This window comes from Pogona vitticeps, chromosome 6 (assembly GCF_051106095.1).
Source record: "Pogona vitticeps strain Pit_001003342236 chromosome 6, PviZW2.1, whole genome shotgun sequence".
In the NCBI taxonomy this organism is placed as follows: Eukaryota; Metazoa; Chordata; class Lepidosauria; order Squamata; family Agamidae; genus Pogona; species Pogona vitticeps.
The window spans coordinates 118,145,434-118,161,766 of NC_135788.1; the positions used below are offsets into that span (position 1 = coordinate 118,145,434).

Consider the following 16,333-nt stretch of genomic DNA (forward strand, 5'->3'; position numbering starts at 1 on the left):
AAAGCCAACAGTACACCTCTGATGATAATGCATCAGCCAAGATTTCTCTGGCTCACTCTGCTTCTTCAACCGAGGACACAGAACTGTTCAGAGAGTAGAAGTTTAATTCAGAACCAAAACATTTTTTTTATTACATGAATCACGGGCACGAGACAGATATCCCCTCACTCCTGCGGGCCAACCCTTCCACCGTCGTACTGGTCAAGCCTTCTCCATCTGCCTTACGGCTGACCTACAATCCCATCTCTTTAGATTTCCGTGACCTCTAGTCAGACCGATAAGACTCAAGTTCAAGGCTGCCCTTCCCCACCCCACCCCAAAATCCATCCAGTTAAGCCACTGTCTCTATGGGTTTGTCACGGAACATTTCATGCAGCTTGGAGACATCATCACTGGAGACACGGATCCAGCCATCTTGGCGCACGTGGTAAAGGTTGACAGTGCCCCCTGAGTAGGCATCACGGTAGGTTGCTTGGTAGATGGCACGGCGGGCCAGATCGTAGGCTTCCTCCACGGAGAGATTATGGGAGTACCCACGGTCCATTACCCCATAGGCGTAGACAGAACCGGAGCCCACAGAGAAAACTGTGCCCGAGATGCGATTTCCTTCACTGTCTACATAGTAGAGGCCTGAAAGAGAAGTTTTTGAGTTACTGGGAATTGTTCCAATAATAACAATTTTTGCCCTTCACCCTTCCCAACTGAGAAGAAACAGGGTCAGGATATTTCTACCACTACGATACTTCATGCTATCAAGTCAGTTCTGACTTATGGCAACCATTTTCAGGGTTTTCTAGTTAGAGAGGACTCAGAAGTGGTTTGCGATCCCCTTCTTTGTGGGGGGCACCCTGGGGCTGTGGCGCTTGCCCAAGGCCACTTAGGCTGGCTCTTTTCCCAGGAGGTCCGGTGGGAAATCAAATTCCCAGCCTCTGACTTCAGATGCCCAACTCACTGAGCTGTCCAGCATTGTATCACACCACACCTTTGAATAGGTGGCCCTATAAGATACATTCACATCCACTGAGTGTCACCTAATGGTCTACTCTAAGCACGACTTTCTCAACACAATTCCAATACGGCAGAAGTGCCTCAATATATGAATTTCCAGCAATAGCAGGGAATCTGGCATCTGGGACTGCTGGGGCTTGTTTCGACAGAGCTTCGGTTACACAGATTGTACCAAATCCTAGCTTGAATTTGGAAAGAGGTCCAGGTGTCTTTGTCCCTGAAGCAATCAATCTTCCAGAACGGTTGACAGAACCCAAGGGGACTGATCCTCCATAATCACAGTTTTCTGGCCTTCTGCCCTTCTATCATGCTCACACACCATAACCATCAGAACAATGAACGTTTTTCTTTCTACAAAAATAGCCGCGGCACACAGCTCCAAATCTTGAAATCCTATACAAAGGCAAAAAAGGTATTCAAGAGAGCTTGCTTTTAAGAGCTCAAGGGACAACAGCAGAAGGGGGGGAGAGAGAGAGAGAAACACTTGGGAAATGTTAAAAGAGACAGCAAATATGGATTTCTGAAATCAGAGGCTCAGATTTAGAGGAAGAGGGGGAGAGATTATACTGCATATATAATGTATGAGATCTGGAATTCAAGGAGAGGAGGGCGGGCGTTGAGAATACAGTTTGAAGAAATAAAAGGACAGGCGTGCTGAAGAGGGTGGAAGAAGATAGTAATGTCAAGAGGAATAAAGGTAAACAAGAAGATGCATCAGCTCTATATCCCAAGTCTCAAAACGCATTCAGCTAGATGCAAAGTCTCTTAAATACAGTCCATGGTTTGGGTATTTAAGACGGTGCAATAATCCTCTGCAACAGAATGCAAATTCTATGGCATCTTCCTCAGATAACCAACCCAATGATCTGTTATGCAACAGAAACTGTGGGAAGGACTGGTCGCATTAACCACTGAAGAAGTGCCTATTGAGGCCTGAGACCTTCAGGGCTTTCAGCAAGATAGGGAGCAGAAAAGTCCTATGCACCAAGTTCCTTCGTCCGTGGACATCGCCCCGACTTTCACACATTCAGCAAGGGAGTCTGCAGAGATACATGAGAGCATGTTCACTCAGTGACACAGTTGCCAATCACATGAGTGGCATTTGCCAGATCTGCAAAGATCTGAATAATTTCTGGGAGTAAGATTGGGGGAGGTGATGGCCCTAGATCACTGCCACACTTAAAAATCCTACACAGTTTCACGCTATAATGTGTGAACAGGGCCTAAGTGCAACATAATGACTATTAGCAGAGGTGGCCAACATGTTTCTTCCAGTCTGCATGAAACACTCCAGGGATTTGTATGTGCTCCTCACCGTTCTTTAAAATGGGGAGGTGTCAAAAATTCCCTTTGCTCCTAAGGGGTACAGCGAGTGGTTTCTGCCATGCTTTGAGAACTCAATCAACACCCTAATTGTTTAAAAAAGCACACTAGAAGCTAGAGACCTTTTTCAGTTACAAATCCTTGTTTTTGTAAGACAAATGGGTGGGGGTATTGGGGAGAAGACGCAACCCTCCGAGGTCCAGGAATAAGCATGTGCTCCCTCCAGGCCTCGGCAGGTTGCCCACCCTTGATCTCGTGTAGCAGAATGACCAAAACCCTTCTAGATAGCCAACCAGGGGGCACCCATATAGAGAATGTTTCTTCTCCTACTGATCAATACTAGATCAGAGAAGCTAGCAGAATCAGCATAGGTAGGCATGGCAGCTGTTGTGCCAAAGCAGAAGTGGTAATTATCATCACATGTTTAGAAGCACTGCCTCATTTACTTCTAGAAACATCCTCTGCACAACAAGGACATAGTCTAAATCAGTAGTTCCCACCTTTGGGTAATGCAGTTATTCTTGGACTGCAATTCCCAGAAGCCTTCAAGACTAGCTGTGCTGGCTAGGATTTCTGGGAGTTGCAGTACCAAGAATACCTGGATTACCTGAAGTTGGGAACCTCTGGTCTAAATTATATCAGGCAGCAATCTATAGCAGGAGCTAAGAAGCTCTTGGTCTGCTCAGGGCCTGCACAGGAGTCCTCCCCCCCCCCCCCCAGGAACTTTATTGTCATTGCCATGAGTTTCATGGTGGAAGAAAGCTTTATATGTTCTAGAAAATAAACATCATCCTTATTGGTACATAGACTTGTGACACTAAGTTTTATCGAGGAGGGATGCAAGTTATAGAGAAAACAAGTGGATACTGGGCAGGTTTACACATCACAATAAGCCATGGCTTGTGTTAAATATGGGTTGTGCTTCAGCCAAGAATTGCAGAACAGAGAACGAGATGAAAGACTTATCTTCTCCCTTTCTTGTTCCTCTCTTACCCCTTTCTCAGTTCTCAGTCTGTTTTTAGGTGAACAGACAAGAAAACAAGCCAAGGACAGGCCATCCTGGAAACAAACCAGGGACAACTGAGGTTCAGATATCACAACAAGCCACGGTTTGTACAAGCCAGTGTTTCTAAGAAAACAACAAAACCCCATTCAGACCAGCGTTTGTGGATAATCAATCAACAAAAATGTATTAAAGAGAGGTGGATTCACATACCACAGGCCCTATTGTAAGAAATTACTTTGCAGTAAAAGCAAGTGGGAAAAGACCAGGAATCAAATACAGTCACAGAAGCACAGGCCTGGTGGCAGAATTTGGAAGCCAAGTATGCTCATTTCCCAGGGTTGAAATGTGACCCCAGAAAACAGAATTCAGTTTTACAAAACCAGGGAATCTTAGAATATTTTACATGACCTGGGGTCTGTGTGACTGGAAGGAGAAATTTAACTGCACAGCTGCAGGTTTCTGGAAAGGGAATCTCAAACAAAGACAGAAGGTAGGAAGGGATAGTGAGTCCCCATAGGACTCCTCACTGCCAGGCAAGAAAATGACGTGCAACCATGATTTTTATGGAACAGTTTATCATCACCTGCAGAATATTTCCCACAATAAGCACGTGTAAAAATTATGCCAAGGATTTGAGTGCTGTCAAGACAATGCTAAGGCATCAAAGCAAGTTGTGCCTAGGCTCTTAAACTGCTTTTCAAGGCAGGTATGTCACCTTGCATCATTAATCAAATAGTAATTGAGTTGGAAGGGGGCCTATAAGGCCATCAAGTTCAACCGCTCAAGGCAGGAATCCAAATCAATGCAGATCTCAACAGATGGGCATCCAAATTTCTCTGGAATGCCACTATTGCTGGAGCGCTCATCACCTCCCAAGGCAATTGGCTCCATTTTCTTAACTCTAACAGTTACAAAGTTTTTCCTGATATTCAGTCTAAATCTGGCTTCCTGTCGCTTGAGCCCATTATGACATGTCCTGCAATCTGGGATGATGGAGAACAGGCCCAGCCCCTTCTTTGTATGACTGCCTTTTCAGTATTTGAAAATTGCTACCCTGTCTCCCCTCAGTCTTCTTTTCTCAAGGCTAAACATGCCCAGTTCTTTCAGTCTTTCCTCCTAGGACTTGGCTTCCAATCTCCTGATCATCCTTGTTGCCCTCCTCTGAACTTACCCTTCTTAAGGTACAGTGTCTTTATGACACAGTGCTCTAGATAAGGCCTGACCAGTGCTGAATAGAGGGGGAATTAGTACCTCACGGATTTTGGAGACTATACTTCTGTTAATGCATCCTAAAATAGCATGCACCTTTTTTTCCAACCACATTGCACTATTGGCTCATATTCATATTGCGATCTACAACAATTCCAGGATCCTTCTCACTTGTAGTATTACTAATTTTCTGAAAGCTGGCAAAGGCCTTCCTTTAAAGGAAATCAATTTGCTCTTTTAATCAGTCTCTATTTAATATTTCAGCCGGCTGCTCCATTGTTGTTTAGAGATACTGTTTTTTTGTTTGATGACAAAGTCTAAGTTGGAAGGCTGACATTCACTGTTAAGCTACCAACATTTTAGAAGCTGACTAGTACTGTTCAGAGATCAGGTAGAGTAACATCTAAAAATATGCAGAGCTTAAATCTGGTGAGGATCTATTGGGTTGGCATGACAGACAGGGGAGCTACGCCTTCTGAAAGCCCTTGGGAAAACACGAGGCATCCTCACCTGGCCCTCGCTTGTCCCAGCCACAGATCATGGTACCCATGGAGAGTCCCATGCCCTTATACTGATACACCATGTTGGCCAAGAGCTTGGAGGCAGCAGCCACCGAGATCCTCTCCTTGTTGCGGAGTTCATAGATGCGACACTGTCTTGCCAGCAGACGCTCCCAGAAGCTGCAGTCGGCTGCACCACCAGCCATGGTGCCCAGCAGGTAAGGGTTGATTTCAATGACCTTCTTGACCGTCTGTGAAGCGATGTAAACGCCTGCCGTTGCCCGCGAATCGACAGCTACAATCACACCATGCTCAAACTGGAGGGGGGAAAAGAAGAAGAAGCAAAGAAACACTGAGATCAGGAATCGCCCACAATAGGGAGTGTTGTAAGCCAAACCACCACTGCCTCTGCTCACAACAGGTGCCACCTCACGGGAGTTCCTCTCAACTGATCCAGGTGCTAAGATACGATTCTAAGACAGGAAAACAATTTAACAAAGCAGATGCCAAAACAGCCTGCTTCTCTCTCTCTTCCGCCAAGGTAACCTACCTCAAAGTGCACCAAGGTTTGTGAAACTTGGCCCCTAAGGAGCCCACAAAGGGGCGGAACTGGAAGAAAGTTAGTTTCAACGCTCTTCCTAAGAACTCAGGTGATCAAATGACTCCTTCAAGTTACACAACCGCCACCATAACTGCTAGCACTTGATTAGGACCCATAAATTGTTTACCTTCTCAATTTACCCAAAGCTTGTCCTTTTCATACCTTCCAGTCAATTGCCCCAAGTGAAGCTCTGTGCTTCCCAGACACACTCCACCCAAACGCAAAAACTGGACAATTTGGGTTTTTTTTTTTCAGCTACAACTCCCAGACTCTCTCTCTTAGCCAGGTAGATATTCTGTAGTAAAATATATATATATAATTTTCCCAAAGTGCTGCTCATATCCTTCCAAACCTACTCGAGCATCAGGAAAAGTTGCCATGCCTGTTTGGCTGATAAATCTAAACTCCCCCTTCTCCAGACTATCCTCCATCCTTTCCACGCCACCTAACCCTCCCTTCCCCCTCGATCTGGATCGGCCGGTTGGCAGGCCTAGATCGCATCCCAAATTCCTTCGGCGCCCCCAGAAACGGCCCGCTCCGAGCCGCAAAGCCTCCAGCGCCCCTCAAGTCTACCCCCTTCCTGCCCCCCTCCGCAGAATAGGCACCCTCCCGTCCGCCCACCTTGAAGGCCAAAGTAGTGGTGCCATGCTGGAGCTCAATGTCGGGCTTCTTCGCCTCGGCGCCCTGGCTCAGGCAGGGAGAAGGGGCGGCCAAAGCCAGCGGCATCCCCGCCGCCTTCGCCCCTCCGCCGCAAGGGCCGAGCGCCGGGAGCCGAAACTCGCTACCGGCCCCCCAACCGAAATACCCAGACTCATTCACGAGCTGCTGAGGCTCCAGCAGACTGGCCAGCGCCATTTTGGGTAAGGGTTTGTCACCGTGACTCAGGAAAGCGTCATGGTCCAGCTCCTATATAGATTCTGGCCGCCATGTTGAGTGAGGGCAAACAACCGCGGCGCGTATACGTAAATGCGCGACAGACGCCATTTTGAGGCGGCCTCGTTTTCTTTTGCGAATCCGCCTTTCCGAAGTTCTTGTCGCCATGATTGATAAGGGAGCGCTCCATTGTCTCTGGGTGTGGTAAAACGGTGGGCGCCATCTTGGGTAAGGGCAACGCTGGACTTGAAAGACCTGTTGGTCCAAAAATACCCTTTCAGTGGATAGGAAGGAAAATATATTCATCGCTATAAATGTTTCTTGTACGGAAAGGGCAGGGAAAAGAACGTAATGAGTTATTATCTTTCTTAACAATCACAGAAACCAGTCAAGTAAATGAGACTAAAGATACAACAGAACAAAGTTTTGTTACATCATGCTGACTTGGCTGAGGTTTTTGCTCTGTGGAACTCACTGCCTCATGACAATGGCGAAATGAACAGCAAATTCTGACCTAACAATAGACACATACATATTTTCAACAGTAATTGCACAAAAGCCAATCAGACTTGTTAGCGGTGCCCTACATCTACGTCCTGACGCAATCAGCAAACGGTTGTTTCCCGGCAATGGTATGCATCCTCATACTGCTCTGGAAGCAGCCTGTGCACATTGCCCCCTTTTGCCTGACCTGACTCCCTATCCCAGCTCCCCTTTCTGCCATCACTCGGCAGCAATGAAAGACATTTCGTGGGAGATACACAAAGATAGTGAGCCAACTTGAAATTTCAGATTACCACTCCCAGAATCCTCCAGCCAGCATGGCTATGAGTCTGTGCTGGCTGAGAGATTCTGCAAAGAAGTAACATTTCCAGGTGCTACTTAGACTCCCTTCTGCTGTTCAGAGGATCCAGCAGCACCCCAACTTCAGTGAGGCGCCTAGTGTTTTCTTCCTATGCCTAGTCTTATAAGGGCAAGATGCTGGCCTTGGATCCATGGTTCCTGGCAGCTGAGTCCTCCTTCAGCTCCCCTTTGTGAAGCTCTACCAGCTTGCCCCTTCATGGATTGCTGCCTTGTCGGTGAAGGGGATTGAGTAATTCAGAGAAGCTGTGGGCTATGCCGTGCAGGGACACCCAAAACAAACAGGTCATAGTGGAGAGTTCTGACTAAAATGTGATTCACCTGGAGCAGGAACTGGCAAGCCACTCCAGTATCTTTGCCAAGAAAACTCCATGGACAGAAACAAAAGGCTAAAAGATACGATGCTAGAAGATGGGACCCTCAGGTCGGAAGGTGTCCAACACATTACTGAGGAAGAACGGAGGACAAGGACAAGTAGCTCCAGAGGTAATGAAGTGGTTGGGCCAAAGCCAAAAGGACGCTCAGCTGCGGGCACGCCTGGAAGTGAAAGGAAAGTCCAATGCTGCAAAGAAAAATACTGCATAGGAACCTGGAATGTAAGATCTATGAACCTTGGTAAGCTGGACGTGGTCAAACAGGAGATGGCAAGAATCAACATTGACATCCTGGGCATCAGTGAACTAAAATGGACAGGAATGGGCGAATTCAATTCAGACAATTATCATATCTACTACTGTGGGCAAGAATTCCTTAGAAGAAATGGCGTAGTCCTCATAGTCAACAAAAGAGTGGAAAAAGCTGTACTGGGATACAATCTCAAAAATGATAGAATGATTTCAATACGAATCCAAAGCAGACCTTTCAACTTCACAGTAATCCAAGTTTATGCACCAAACACCAATGCTGAAGAAGCTGAAACTGATCAATTCTATGAACACCTCCTAGAACTGACACCAAAGAAAGATGTTCTTGTTATTATAGGGGGCTTGAATGCTGAAGTAGGGAGTCAAGAGATAAAAGGAACAAAGGGTAAGTTTGCCATGGAGATCAAAACAAAGATGGATTTCGAAGGGGCAGAGGAACTAGAGACCAAATTGCTAACTGTGTGGACCACAACAAACTATAGCAAGTCCTTAAAGAAATGGAAGTGCCTGACCACCTTATCTGTCTCCTGAGAAATCTATATGTGGGACAGGAAGCAACACTTAGAACTGGATATGGAACAACTGATTGGTTCAACACTGGGAAAGGAGTACGACAGGGCTGTATATTGTCTCCCTGCTTCTATAACTCATATGCAAAATACATCATGTGAAAGGCTGGACTGGATGAATCCCAAGCCAGAATTAAGATTGCAGGAAGAAATATCAACAACCTCCGACATGCAGATGATACCACTCTGATGGCAGAAAGTGAGGAGGAATTAAAGAACCTCTTAACGAGGGTGAAAGAGGAGAGCACAAAAATGGTCTGAAGCTCAACATCCAAAAAACTAAGATCATGGCCACTAGTCCCATCACCTCCTGGCAAATAGAAGGGGAAGATATGGAGGCAGTGACAGATTTTACTATCTTGGGCTCCATGATCACTGCAGATGGTGACAGCAGCCACGAAATTAAAAGACGCCTGCTTCTTGGGAGAAAAGCAATGAGAAACATACACATCATCTTAAAAAGCAGAGACACCACCTTGCCAGCAAAGGAGATCAAGCCTATTCATTCTGAAGGAAATCAACCCTGAGTGCTCACTGGAAGGACAGATCCTGAAGCTGAGGCTCCAATAATTTGGCCATTTCATGAGAAGAGAAGACTCCCTGGAAAAGACCCTGATGTTGGGAAAGTGTGAAGGCAAGAGGAGAAGGGGACGACAGAGGACGAGGTGGTTGGACAGGATCATCAAAGCTACCAACTTGATCTGAGCAAACTCCAGGAGGCAGTGGAAGACAGGAGGGCCTGGAGTGCTCTGGTCCATGGGGTCACGAAGAGTAAGACACAACTTAACAACTAAACAACAACAATTTGTTTGGTCCTTCTTAAACATTTATATACTTACCGTTTTGACCCTTTAAATATTGTCTTTCAATGATGTAAGCCATCTTGGGTTCTCTTTAAGGAGAAAGGCAGAATAAAAATATTTTAAATAAATAAATAACTACTCCTTAGGACTGTTATGATGAAAGTAAGTATGTGCAGTACTTCAAAATCATTATCTGCTCTGGCGTGCTCTGGTCCATGGGGTCACGAAGAATCAGACACGACTTAACGACTAAACAACAACAACCAGCTTGCACAAGATCAGGAAAGATAGTAGGTTGAAGGACTGGCGTGCATTTGCTGAAAGAGGGGTAAATCACATTGAGGAAGAATGAGGCAATGATACTGCAGGTTTCTTTGCTTGGGAAGATAAGTAGTAATTGGAGCTAGCTCTGGTAAAGGGTTGGTTCAAGACATATTGCTGCCAAGCTGGCTAGGCCTCACCTTGAGTATTGTGTCCAGTTCTGGATGCCACACTTCAAGAAGGATGCTGACAAATTGGGACAAGTCCAGAGGAGGGCAACAAGGAGGATCAGGGGACTGGAAGCCAAGCCGTATCAGAAAAAACTGAAAGAATTGGGCCTGTTAAGCCTTGAGAATAGAAGACTGAGGGGTGATTGGATAGTACTTTTCAAATACTTGAAAAGCAGTCATACAGAGCCAGGGCAGGACATGTTCTCAATAATTTCAGAATACGCAACATGTAATAATGGGCAGAAGCTATAGGAAGCCAGATTTAAGCTGGATATCAGGAAAAACTTCTTAACTGTTAGAGCAGTACGACAACGGAACCAATGACCTCGGGAGATGGTGAGCCCTCCAATGCTGGAGGAATTCCAGAGAAAATAGGACAATCACCTGTCAGATATCGATTTGTGTTCTTGCCTTGAGCAGAGGGTTGGACTGGATGGCCTTAGAGGCCCCTTCCAACTCCATTATTCTATGATTCGCTGGCACTCCCTGCCCATTCCATGCTTCTTCCCCCACCAGCACCGGCCTCCTTGGGCTATGACCTCCTTCTGCCTAACGGTTGGGCTGGCCTTGCTCCTTGCCAGCCATAGACAAGGACAGAGATTGAATACTTTCACCCATTGATTCAATAAGGGTTTGTTGTGTTTTCTCTCCACCCCCAACTTCACACCCTCACACTTACCTTTTCTCTCTGTTTTTCACAGCTTAGTCAATACATCTCCTCCTATTCCCGTGGCCGTTGCAAGGCGAAATATTTTGTTTTTGATTCCTGCCAACCACCCGCGCGCTCTCAAGAGCCATCCCTTTTAGCTGGGCTTTCTCCTACCCTGCGCTCTGCGAAGGGCTTTCTATTTATTAGCTCATCGATTCTCTCCGTAACGGTTAAAATCTTTAATTACACTTTAGCTACCTATTTTCTTCAGGGAGGACTAACGCAGTTCCCGTCAAGCCTGCCAACCCGCCCGCCTTTGAACACACCAGTTCTCCTCCTGAGAAGCCGGGAACCATTTCAGACCTTTAACAAGCCTAGAGGTCGGGAACAGATTTGACCCCCACTGAGCTAATAATGCAATCCTGAATGGGATAAAGAGGCTCCTAGAGGTCAAGTGGAGATCCTATGCAAAGGGAGACGGGCCAGCAGAGTGCGCCAGATTATTTTCCTGTGTCACCAAAGTGCCCTCTGGTGACATCCATCTCTTGGGACCATCTGCACACGCCTCCCGGTTCCTTAGCATCTCGCATTCGCTTCCCTCCTGCACCACCACGCTAGCCCAGACGCTGGGTAGATGCGCTTGCCGCTTGGGGACTCGGCGTCCCATTTTGACGGGAGACACGGAAAAGGCAGTAAAGGGTGACAGCTGCTGACAGGGCAGTGTCTGTTTCAGGTCAAGGAGGGAGGGGAGGAGATTGGGAAGAAGAAATTCTTATGGGACTGGTGTCTAAATCAGTTCAGCCTCTTCCTTGTGCTAGGCCAAACTGTTTCAGTACAGAGGGATTTATATTTTTTAAACAGAGGTTGAAATACTCTTGTTTCTCAACCATGGCCGATCTTGATCGATAAACACTAGATGCTAAGATGCATAAACAAAGCAGCGCTTATTATGAGCAAAGTGGCATGCAGCAAAACCATATTTGATATGTCAGGCAGTATAATGCCAGCTGCCAGTTAGCTGTCAGACATGGTCCTAAAGCAGTTCCCCCCCAGGAGCCCAAACGTAGAAGTCGATACGGCCTTTGCTGAGAAAGGGACCCTGTCATTTCTGTGCAAAACCATGGACACAGCCTGGACGAACCCTTTATTAATGTGTTCATTCGGATTCCCGCTCAACCCTTGTCCCGATGGCTCAGGGCAAATAACAACATAAGCATCGCATAAATGCAGTCCAGAAGTAAGATTCATTTAATGCAATGAATCAGCTGCCTGTCAAAGGGATACAGGGTTTGTGGCCTAAATGTGACTTTTTCTGCATTTTATTTATATCTCGCAGTTCATCCAGTATGCGGAACACAGCCCTCTGCGTCCCCATTTTGTCCTCACAAGAAGCCTTAAGTAGGTCAGGGCGACTGGTCTGAAGTTACACCGTGAGTTTCATGCTGGAGTTGCCAAGCACGCTAACCAGTACACCAGACTGCCTCTCAATCTGGTGTGCTGGTTAGAGTGCTTGGCAACTCCAAGCACTCTAAATTAATGTTTAAACGAGATTATGCGCAGCTCATGGACTGAGTCTGTATGGGGTGAGAGGTGGGGGAACAAACTTTCCCCCGGAAACCCCCATTTGTTCTAGAAGTCAAATAAAGCAGTGCCCCGGATTCAAAAGCATTTTCATTTACTAAGTATTTTTTCCAGGAAAATAGGAGAGCAAAACAGTGTAGAAATGCTGAAAGTTCCCTTTATGTCCTGTCTTCACACATACCCCATGACAACACCTCCCTCCTTCCCTTGTTGCCGTATCGTACATATTTGCTCAGAAATAAACCACTGTCCTTTCAATTAAATGTACTGCCCCCAAAATTGGCCTGTGTCTCTCAGCTGCTTTTAGACTTAAAAAAAAACTGTGAGCAATTAGCGGGGGGGGGGGGTTGGGTTGAAGCCACAGATCAAAGCTTGTAGCTTAGCCAAAGTTATCTTCCCATCTTCCTGATTCCCCAGCCTCTGTGCTGTGAAACTTATTCCTTAGCTTTCGGGTCCATCTCCCTCCCCTTCTCATCATCCTCTTTTTGATCTTTACCCCACCCACATCATCCACTTTGCTAGTCCTTTTAAATCCTCTCCCCAGTTTCTTCCCGAATTCCTCCGATGGCTCTCCAGAATATTCTGGGACTGAATCGTCGGCCACCAGGGCCCCGCTGGCCTTGGCCACCACCATGCGGAACGGTGGTCCGGCCACCCTTCCTGCTGTCCCACGGCACCACCACGCTGGCCTTCCGGTGTGACCACGGCGTGGTGGTAGCGGCAGATACCCGCTCCTCCTGTGGTGGCCTCGTGTCGGATCCGGCCTCTCGGAAAGTCGTGATCCTCCATTCTCACCTCCTGGCGACCACATCTGGGACCTCGGCCGACTGCGCCACGTGGCTCCGGCTTCTGCGCTGCTCTTTACGCCTGAGGCAGCTGCAGGAAGGACGACAGCCCAGCGTGGCCGGGGCGGCCAAGCTGCTGGCTTTCCTGCTGCGTGGATGCCGCCACCGAGACCTGTGCGTGGCTACTCTGCTCTGTGGCTGGGACCACACGGGGCCCAGCTTGTATTACGTCTACAGTAATGGGACCTGTCTTTCTGGGGACGCCTTTTCTGTCGGCTCTGGGTCCCCCTACGCTTACAGCGTGATCGATGGGGCCTATCGCTATGACCTGCCACGGGACGAAGCTTTCCTGCTGGCCCGCCAGGCTGTAGGCCACGCCGCCCACCGAGACGCCTACTCCGGGGGCAACGTAGATCTGTACCACGTCCGACCAACGGGCTGGGTCTGCCTCTCCCGGGAAGATCTGAGCGAAGTCTATCGTGGCTTGAGGCCAACGGTGTACGAGGAAAAGGATGACGAATACGAGGAAAACCGAGAAGACACGACTGCTCTGGACTGAAGACGTTTCTGGCTGTTCTAGCCCAGCACATCAGTCATACAGTTTTGAAAAAATTATTAATTTCTATCTACCAACAGAGAACAAAGTGTGGATTGGGGCCGCATACAAATAAAGAAACAGGGGCCGATCGAAAGCGGCCCTGACTATCTTGCGGCAGAAGAAACAAATACCAGTTTTGATGAAGAGCCATGAATCAAAAGAAGTAATTCATCCGGGTGGTGGGGAAAATAATGTGTATGGCTTATGAGAAGCCAGCTTGAGTCGGCGTAAACCAGCATGGGACAGATTATGTCAGTATGCAACAGATGGCAATGCGGCATACATGACGGCAGGAGGGGGTGGGAATCTCTGGGCCAGTGCAAACCAGTACGGCACCGGCTCTGCCAGTTTGGAATCCCGGAGAGAGGGTAGCGCTCGGTGGAGGTCCCACAGAGACCAACATACGGCCCCGATAAACCAGGCAAAGCGGACCATTTCGGATGTCCACAAACCAGCATCAAGATGGGGTTGGCAAACCCCTGATCAAGAAAAAAATAGGCCAAGATTCATTTGTTTCCACTGCTGAGAGTGAGTCGACACAGCAGGATCTGGGGGAAAAACACACACACAACAAGCACATGATGACTTTGGGAGTCTGCACTCAAAACGGTTCGTGCTTCGCCTGGACAGACCAGCGCACGGAGGCACCCACCCGATGCAACTGGAAAGGGTGGGCGCCCAGTGACCAGGTGGCTGGGCTCCTTTGTGTTGTGATAAATGAATGGCGCCCGGAACCAGGCTTTCGATGACTCCTGCCCTCCTCTCCTTCCCTGGTTGCTGGGAAAGGCAGCAAGCAGCCAGCAGAGATAAATACACCTTTATCTCTCCGTCGCTGCCCGTATCTCATTCCATCTTGCCGCCTGGATGTCCTTCGGCCCAGCCCGCCTCGCCATCCCTCATCTAATTACGTTCTCCGGAGGGCTTTGTCTGCCGTCGCCGGGAGCGCTCCCCGTATCTCTCCCCTCTTATCTCCAGCGCCGCCGGCGGATGAAAATAGCTCCCCAGTGGAAAGAGTGGGAAGTTTGGGGACAGTTCCCCCCACCTCTTTTTTGGGGGGGGGCGGTGGAGGGACTATAACTCCTATACCCCCCCCCCAATTTAGCATAGCCAGGGATCAGAACTCAGGAGTTTATGGGGGGGGGACTCAACACCCAGGGTCCCCCTAGACTTGGGAGTAAGCCTGGAAAGTTTTTTTAAAAATTGACAATGCCCATCGTCCTCTAACGGTTAGGGGAGGATGGGCATTGTCAATCCAAACTAACCAACATAGCCTTCAATCGGAGCATGGGTGGCAAAGTTCCTTTTTGGGTTTGGGCCGGGGGTGCCGGGGGGGGGGGGACTCCAGGCCTCCCTGTAAGCAAGGGTAGAGACGGCGATGAAAGTTGAGAAAAGTTCCTTTTTTTTTGGAGGGAGACAAAAAAAAGTTAAGAAGCTTGCTAAGGGTGGTGAGCGCGGTGGGTGGGTGGGTGGGTGGGGGAGAAGTTTGGGCATCTGCCCTCCAAAAAAAGGACCACCCCAGCCCACTATTGCCCCCCCACCCCCTCGATCTGCGAGAGCGCCCCCTAACGGCGGCGGCGGCGGCTTCCTCTCATTGCTATTCTCCGCACGCGCGGTGGCGGCTGCCTTTCGGGGCCGCGGCGCGCACGCCATTGTCCGCCGTTATCTTAATTGGCATCTCCCCGCCGTGGCTGCAGCGAGGCTGGCGGGCGGGCCGGCAGCATCCTTCCCCGCCGCCGTCGCCGCCCCCCCCCGCTCGATGCCCCCTCCCTTCCCTTTCTCGCTCCGCCGGCCCCGATCCATCTGCAGCCGCCGCCGCCGCCGCTGGCGTTTTGCTGCGCCTCTCTCCTCCCTTGGCCCCTTTCTGCTTCTCTCTTTCCCCCCCCCCTCCACATCATCATCCGCCCTCCGCGATCTTCCACCACCTCGCTTGCTCGCCTTTCGGAGCCCATCTGGCTCTGGGAGGGGGGGGCGAGCAAAAAAAAAAAGGGGGAGGCCCACCCCAATGTTTTCGGAGGTCAGGGGTGGGAGAAAGAAGGAGTAACAGCCGAAGTGAACCCAGAGGCTGGAAACCAGGAGGGGGAAAAGTGGTTCTCAACGAGGTGTGTCAGCAAACGTGCCCCAGGACGGCTCACAATCGGGAAGTCCTGGTGGGGAGGCCAAACCTAATGGGGTTGCAAAAGTAAACGTGGGGGGGGGGAAGAGAGGGGGAAAAAGGGGGGCGGAATATTCTACCACTTTAAAGACTGGCTTTTCGGTGGATCTAAATCCAGACACGCCAATAATACTTGTATTCATTCCGTCGAGATGAGATTGGTGTCCAGATGAGCAGACAGATAACTGACAGCGGGACACTGGTTCGTTAGCGCAGGAATGGGAGGCTCGTGTTGTTAATTATCAGATCGTGACTGAGAGGATCGGCGAGACAGATGGGGCTCCCCCAGGAATGCTAAGCGGGGCTGCGTCTGGATCGGCGCTCCTGGGTCTGGAAAAGTGGGGCTTAGACCCACCCAAGCTCACCCTGAAATACCCCCCCCAGCCTTTCAGGGGCTACCACGTTATGTTCCCCCCCCTTTTTCCCATTTGCTCCCCCCCTTTCCTTTGGCCAACGTGCTCCGAGACGGACTAACACAACTACTACTTTGCACACACACAAAAAGCGCAACCCTAACCCAACAACCCCCGAGGTGGTTGGATTCGGTTGCGCGGTCCAAGGGGAAAGACCCGCTTTTCCGCGCCTCTTTCCTTCGCCTCTCTGTCCCGCTTCTCCCCAGGAAAGCGACGGCCTTTCATCAGCATCTATCGTCAGCATCTCAGAACGGCAGAGCTGGAAGG

The 16,333-nt window shown here is 49.0% G+C and overlaps 2 protein-coding genes across 2 annotated transcripts; one reads left to right on the forward strand and one right to left on the reverse strand.

The window, feature by feature from the left end:
* Window positions 1-86: 86 nt before the first annotated feature.
* On the reverse strand, window positions 87-6,537 carry PSMB5 (proteasome 20S subunit beta 5). Its single transcript, XM_020809748.3, has 3 exons — window positions 6,269-6,537; window positions 5,057-5,363; window positions 87-630 (listed from the first exon to the last, which is right to left on the reverse strand). The coding sequence occupies exons 1-3, from the start codon at window positions 6,500-6,502 to the stop codon at window positions 332-334; spliced, it is 840 nt and encodes a 279-aa protein (XP_020665407.3). The 5' UTR covers window positions 6,503-6,537; the 3' UTR covers window positions 87-331.
* A 6,137-nt stretch (window positions 6,538-12,674) lies between these two features.
* Window positions 12,675-14,908, forward strand: PSMB11 (proteasome subunit beta 11). The gene has a single exon (XM_020809757.3). It carries the CDS (start codon window positions 12,683-12,685, stop codon window positions 13,460-13,462), a length of 780 nt encoding a protein of 259 aa, XP_020665416.3. The 5' UTR covers window positions 12,675-12,682; the 3' UTR covers window positions 13,463-14,908.
* Window positions 14,909-16,333: the final 1,425 nt, after the last annotated feature.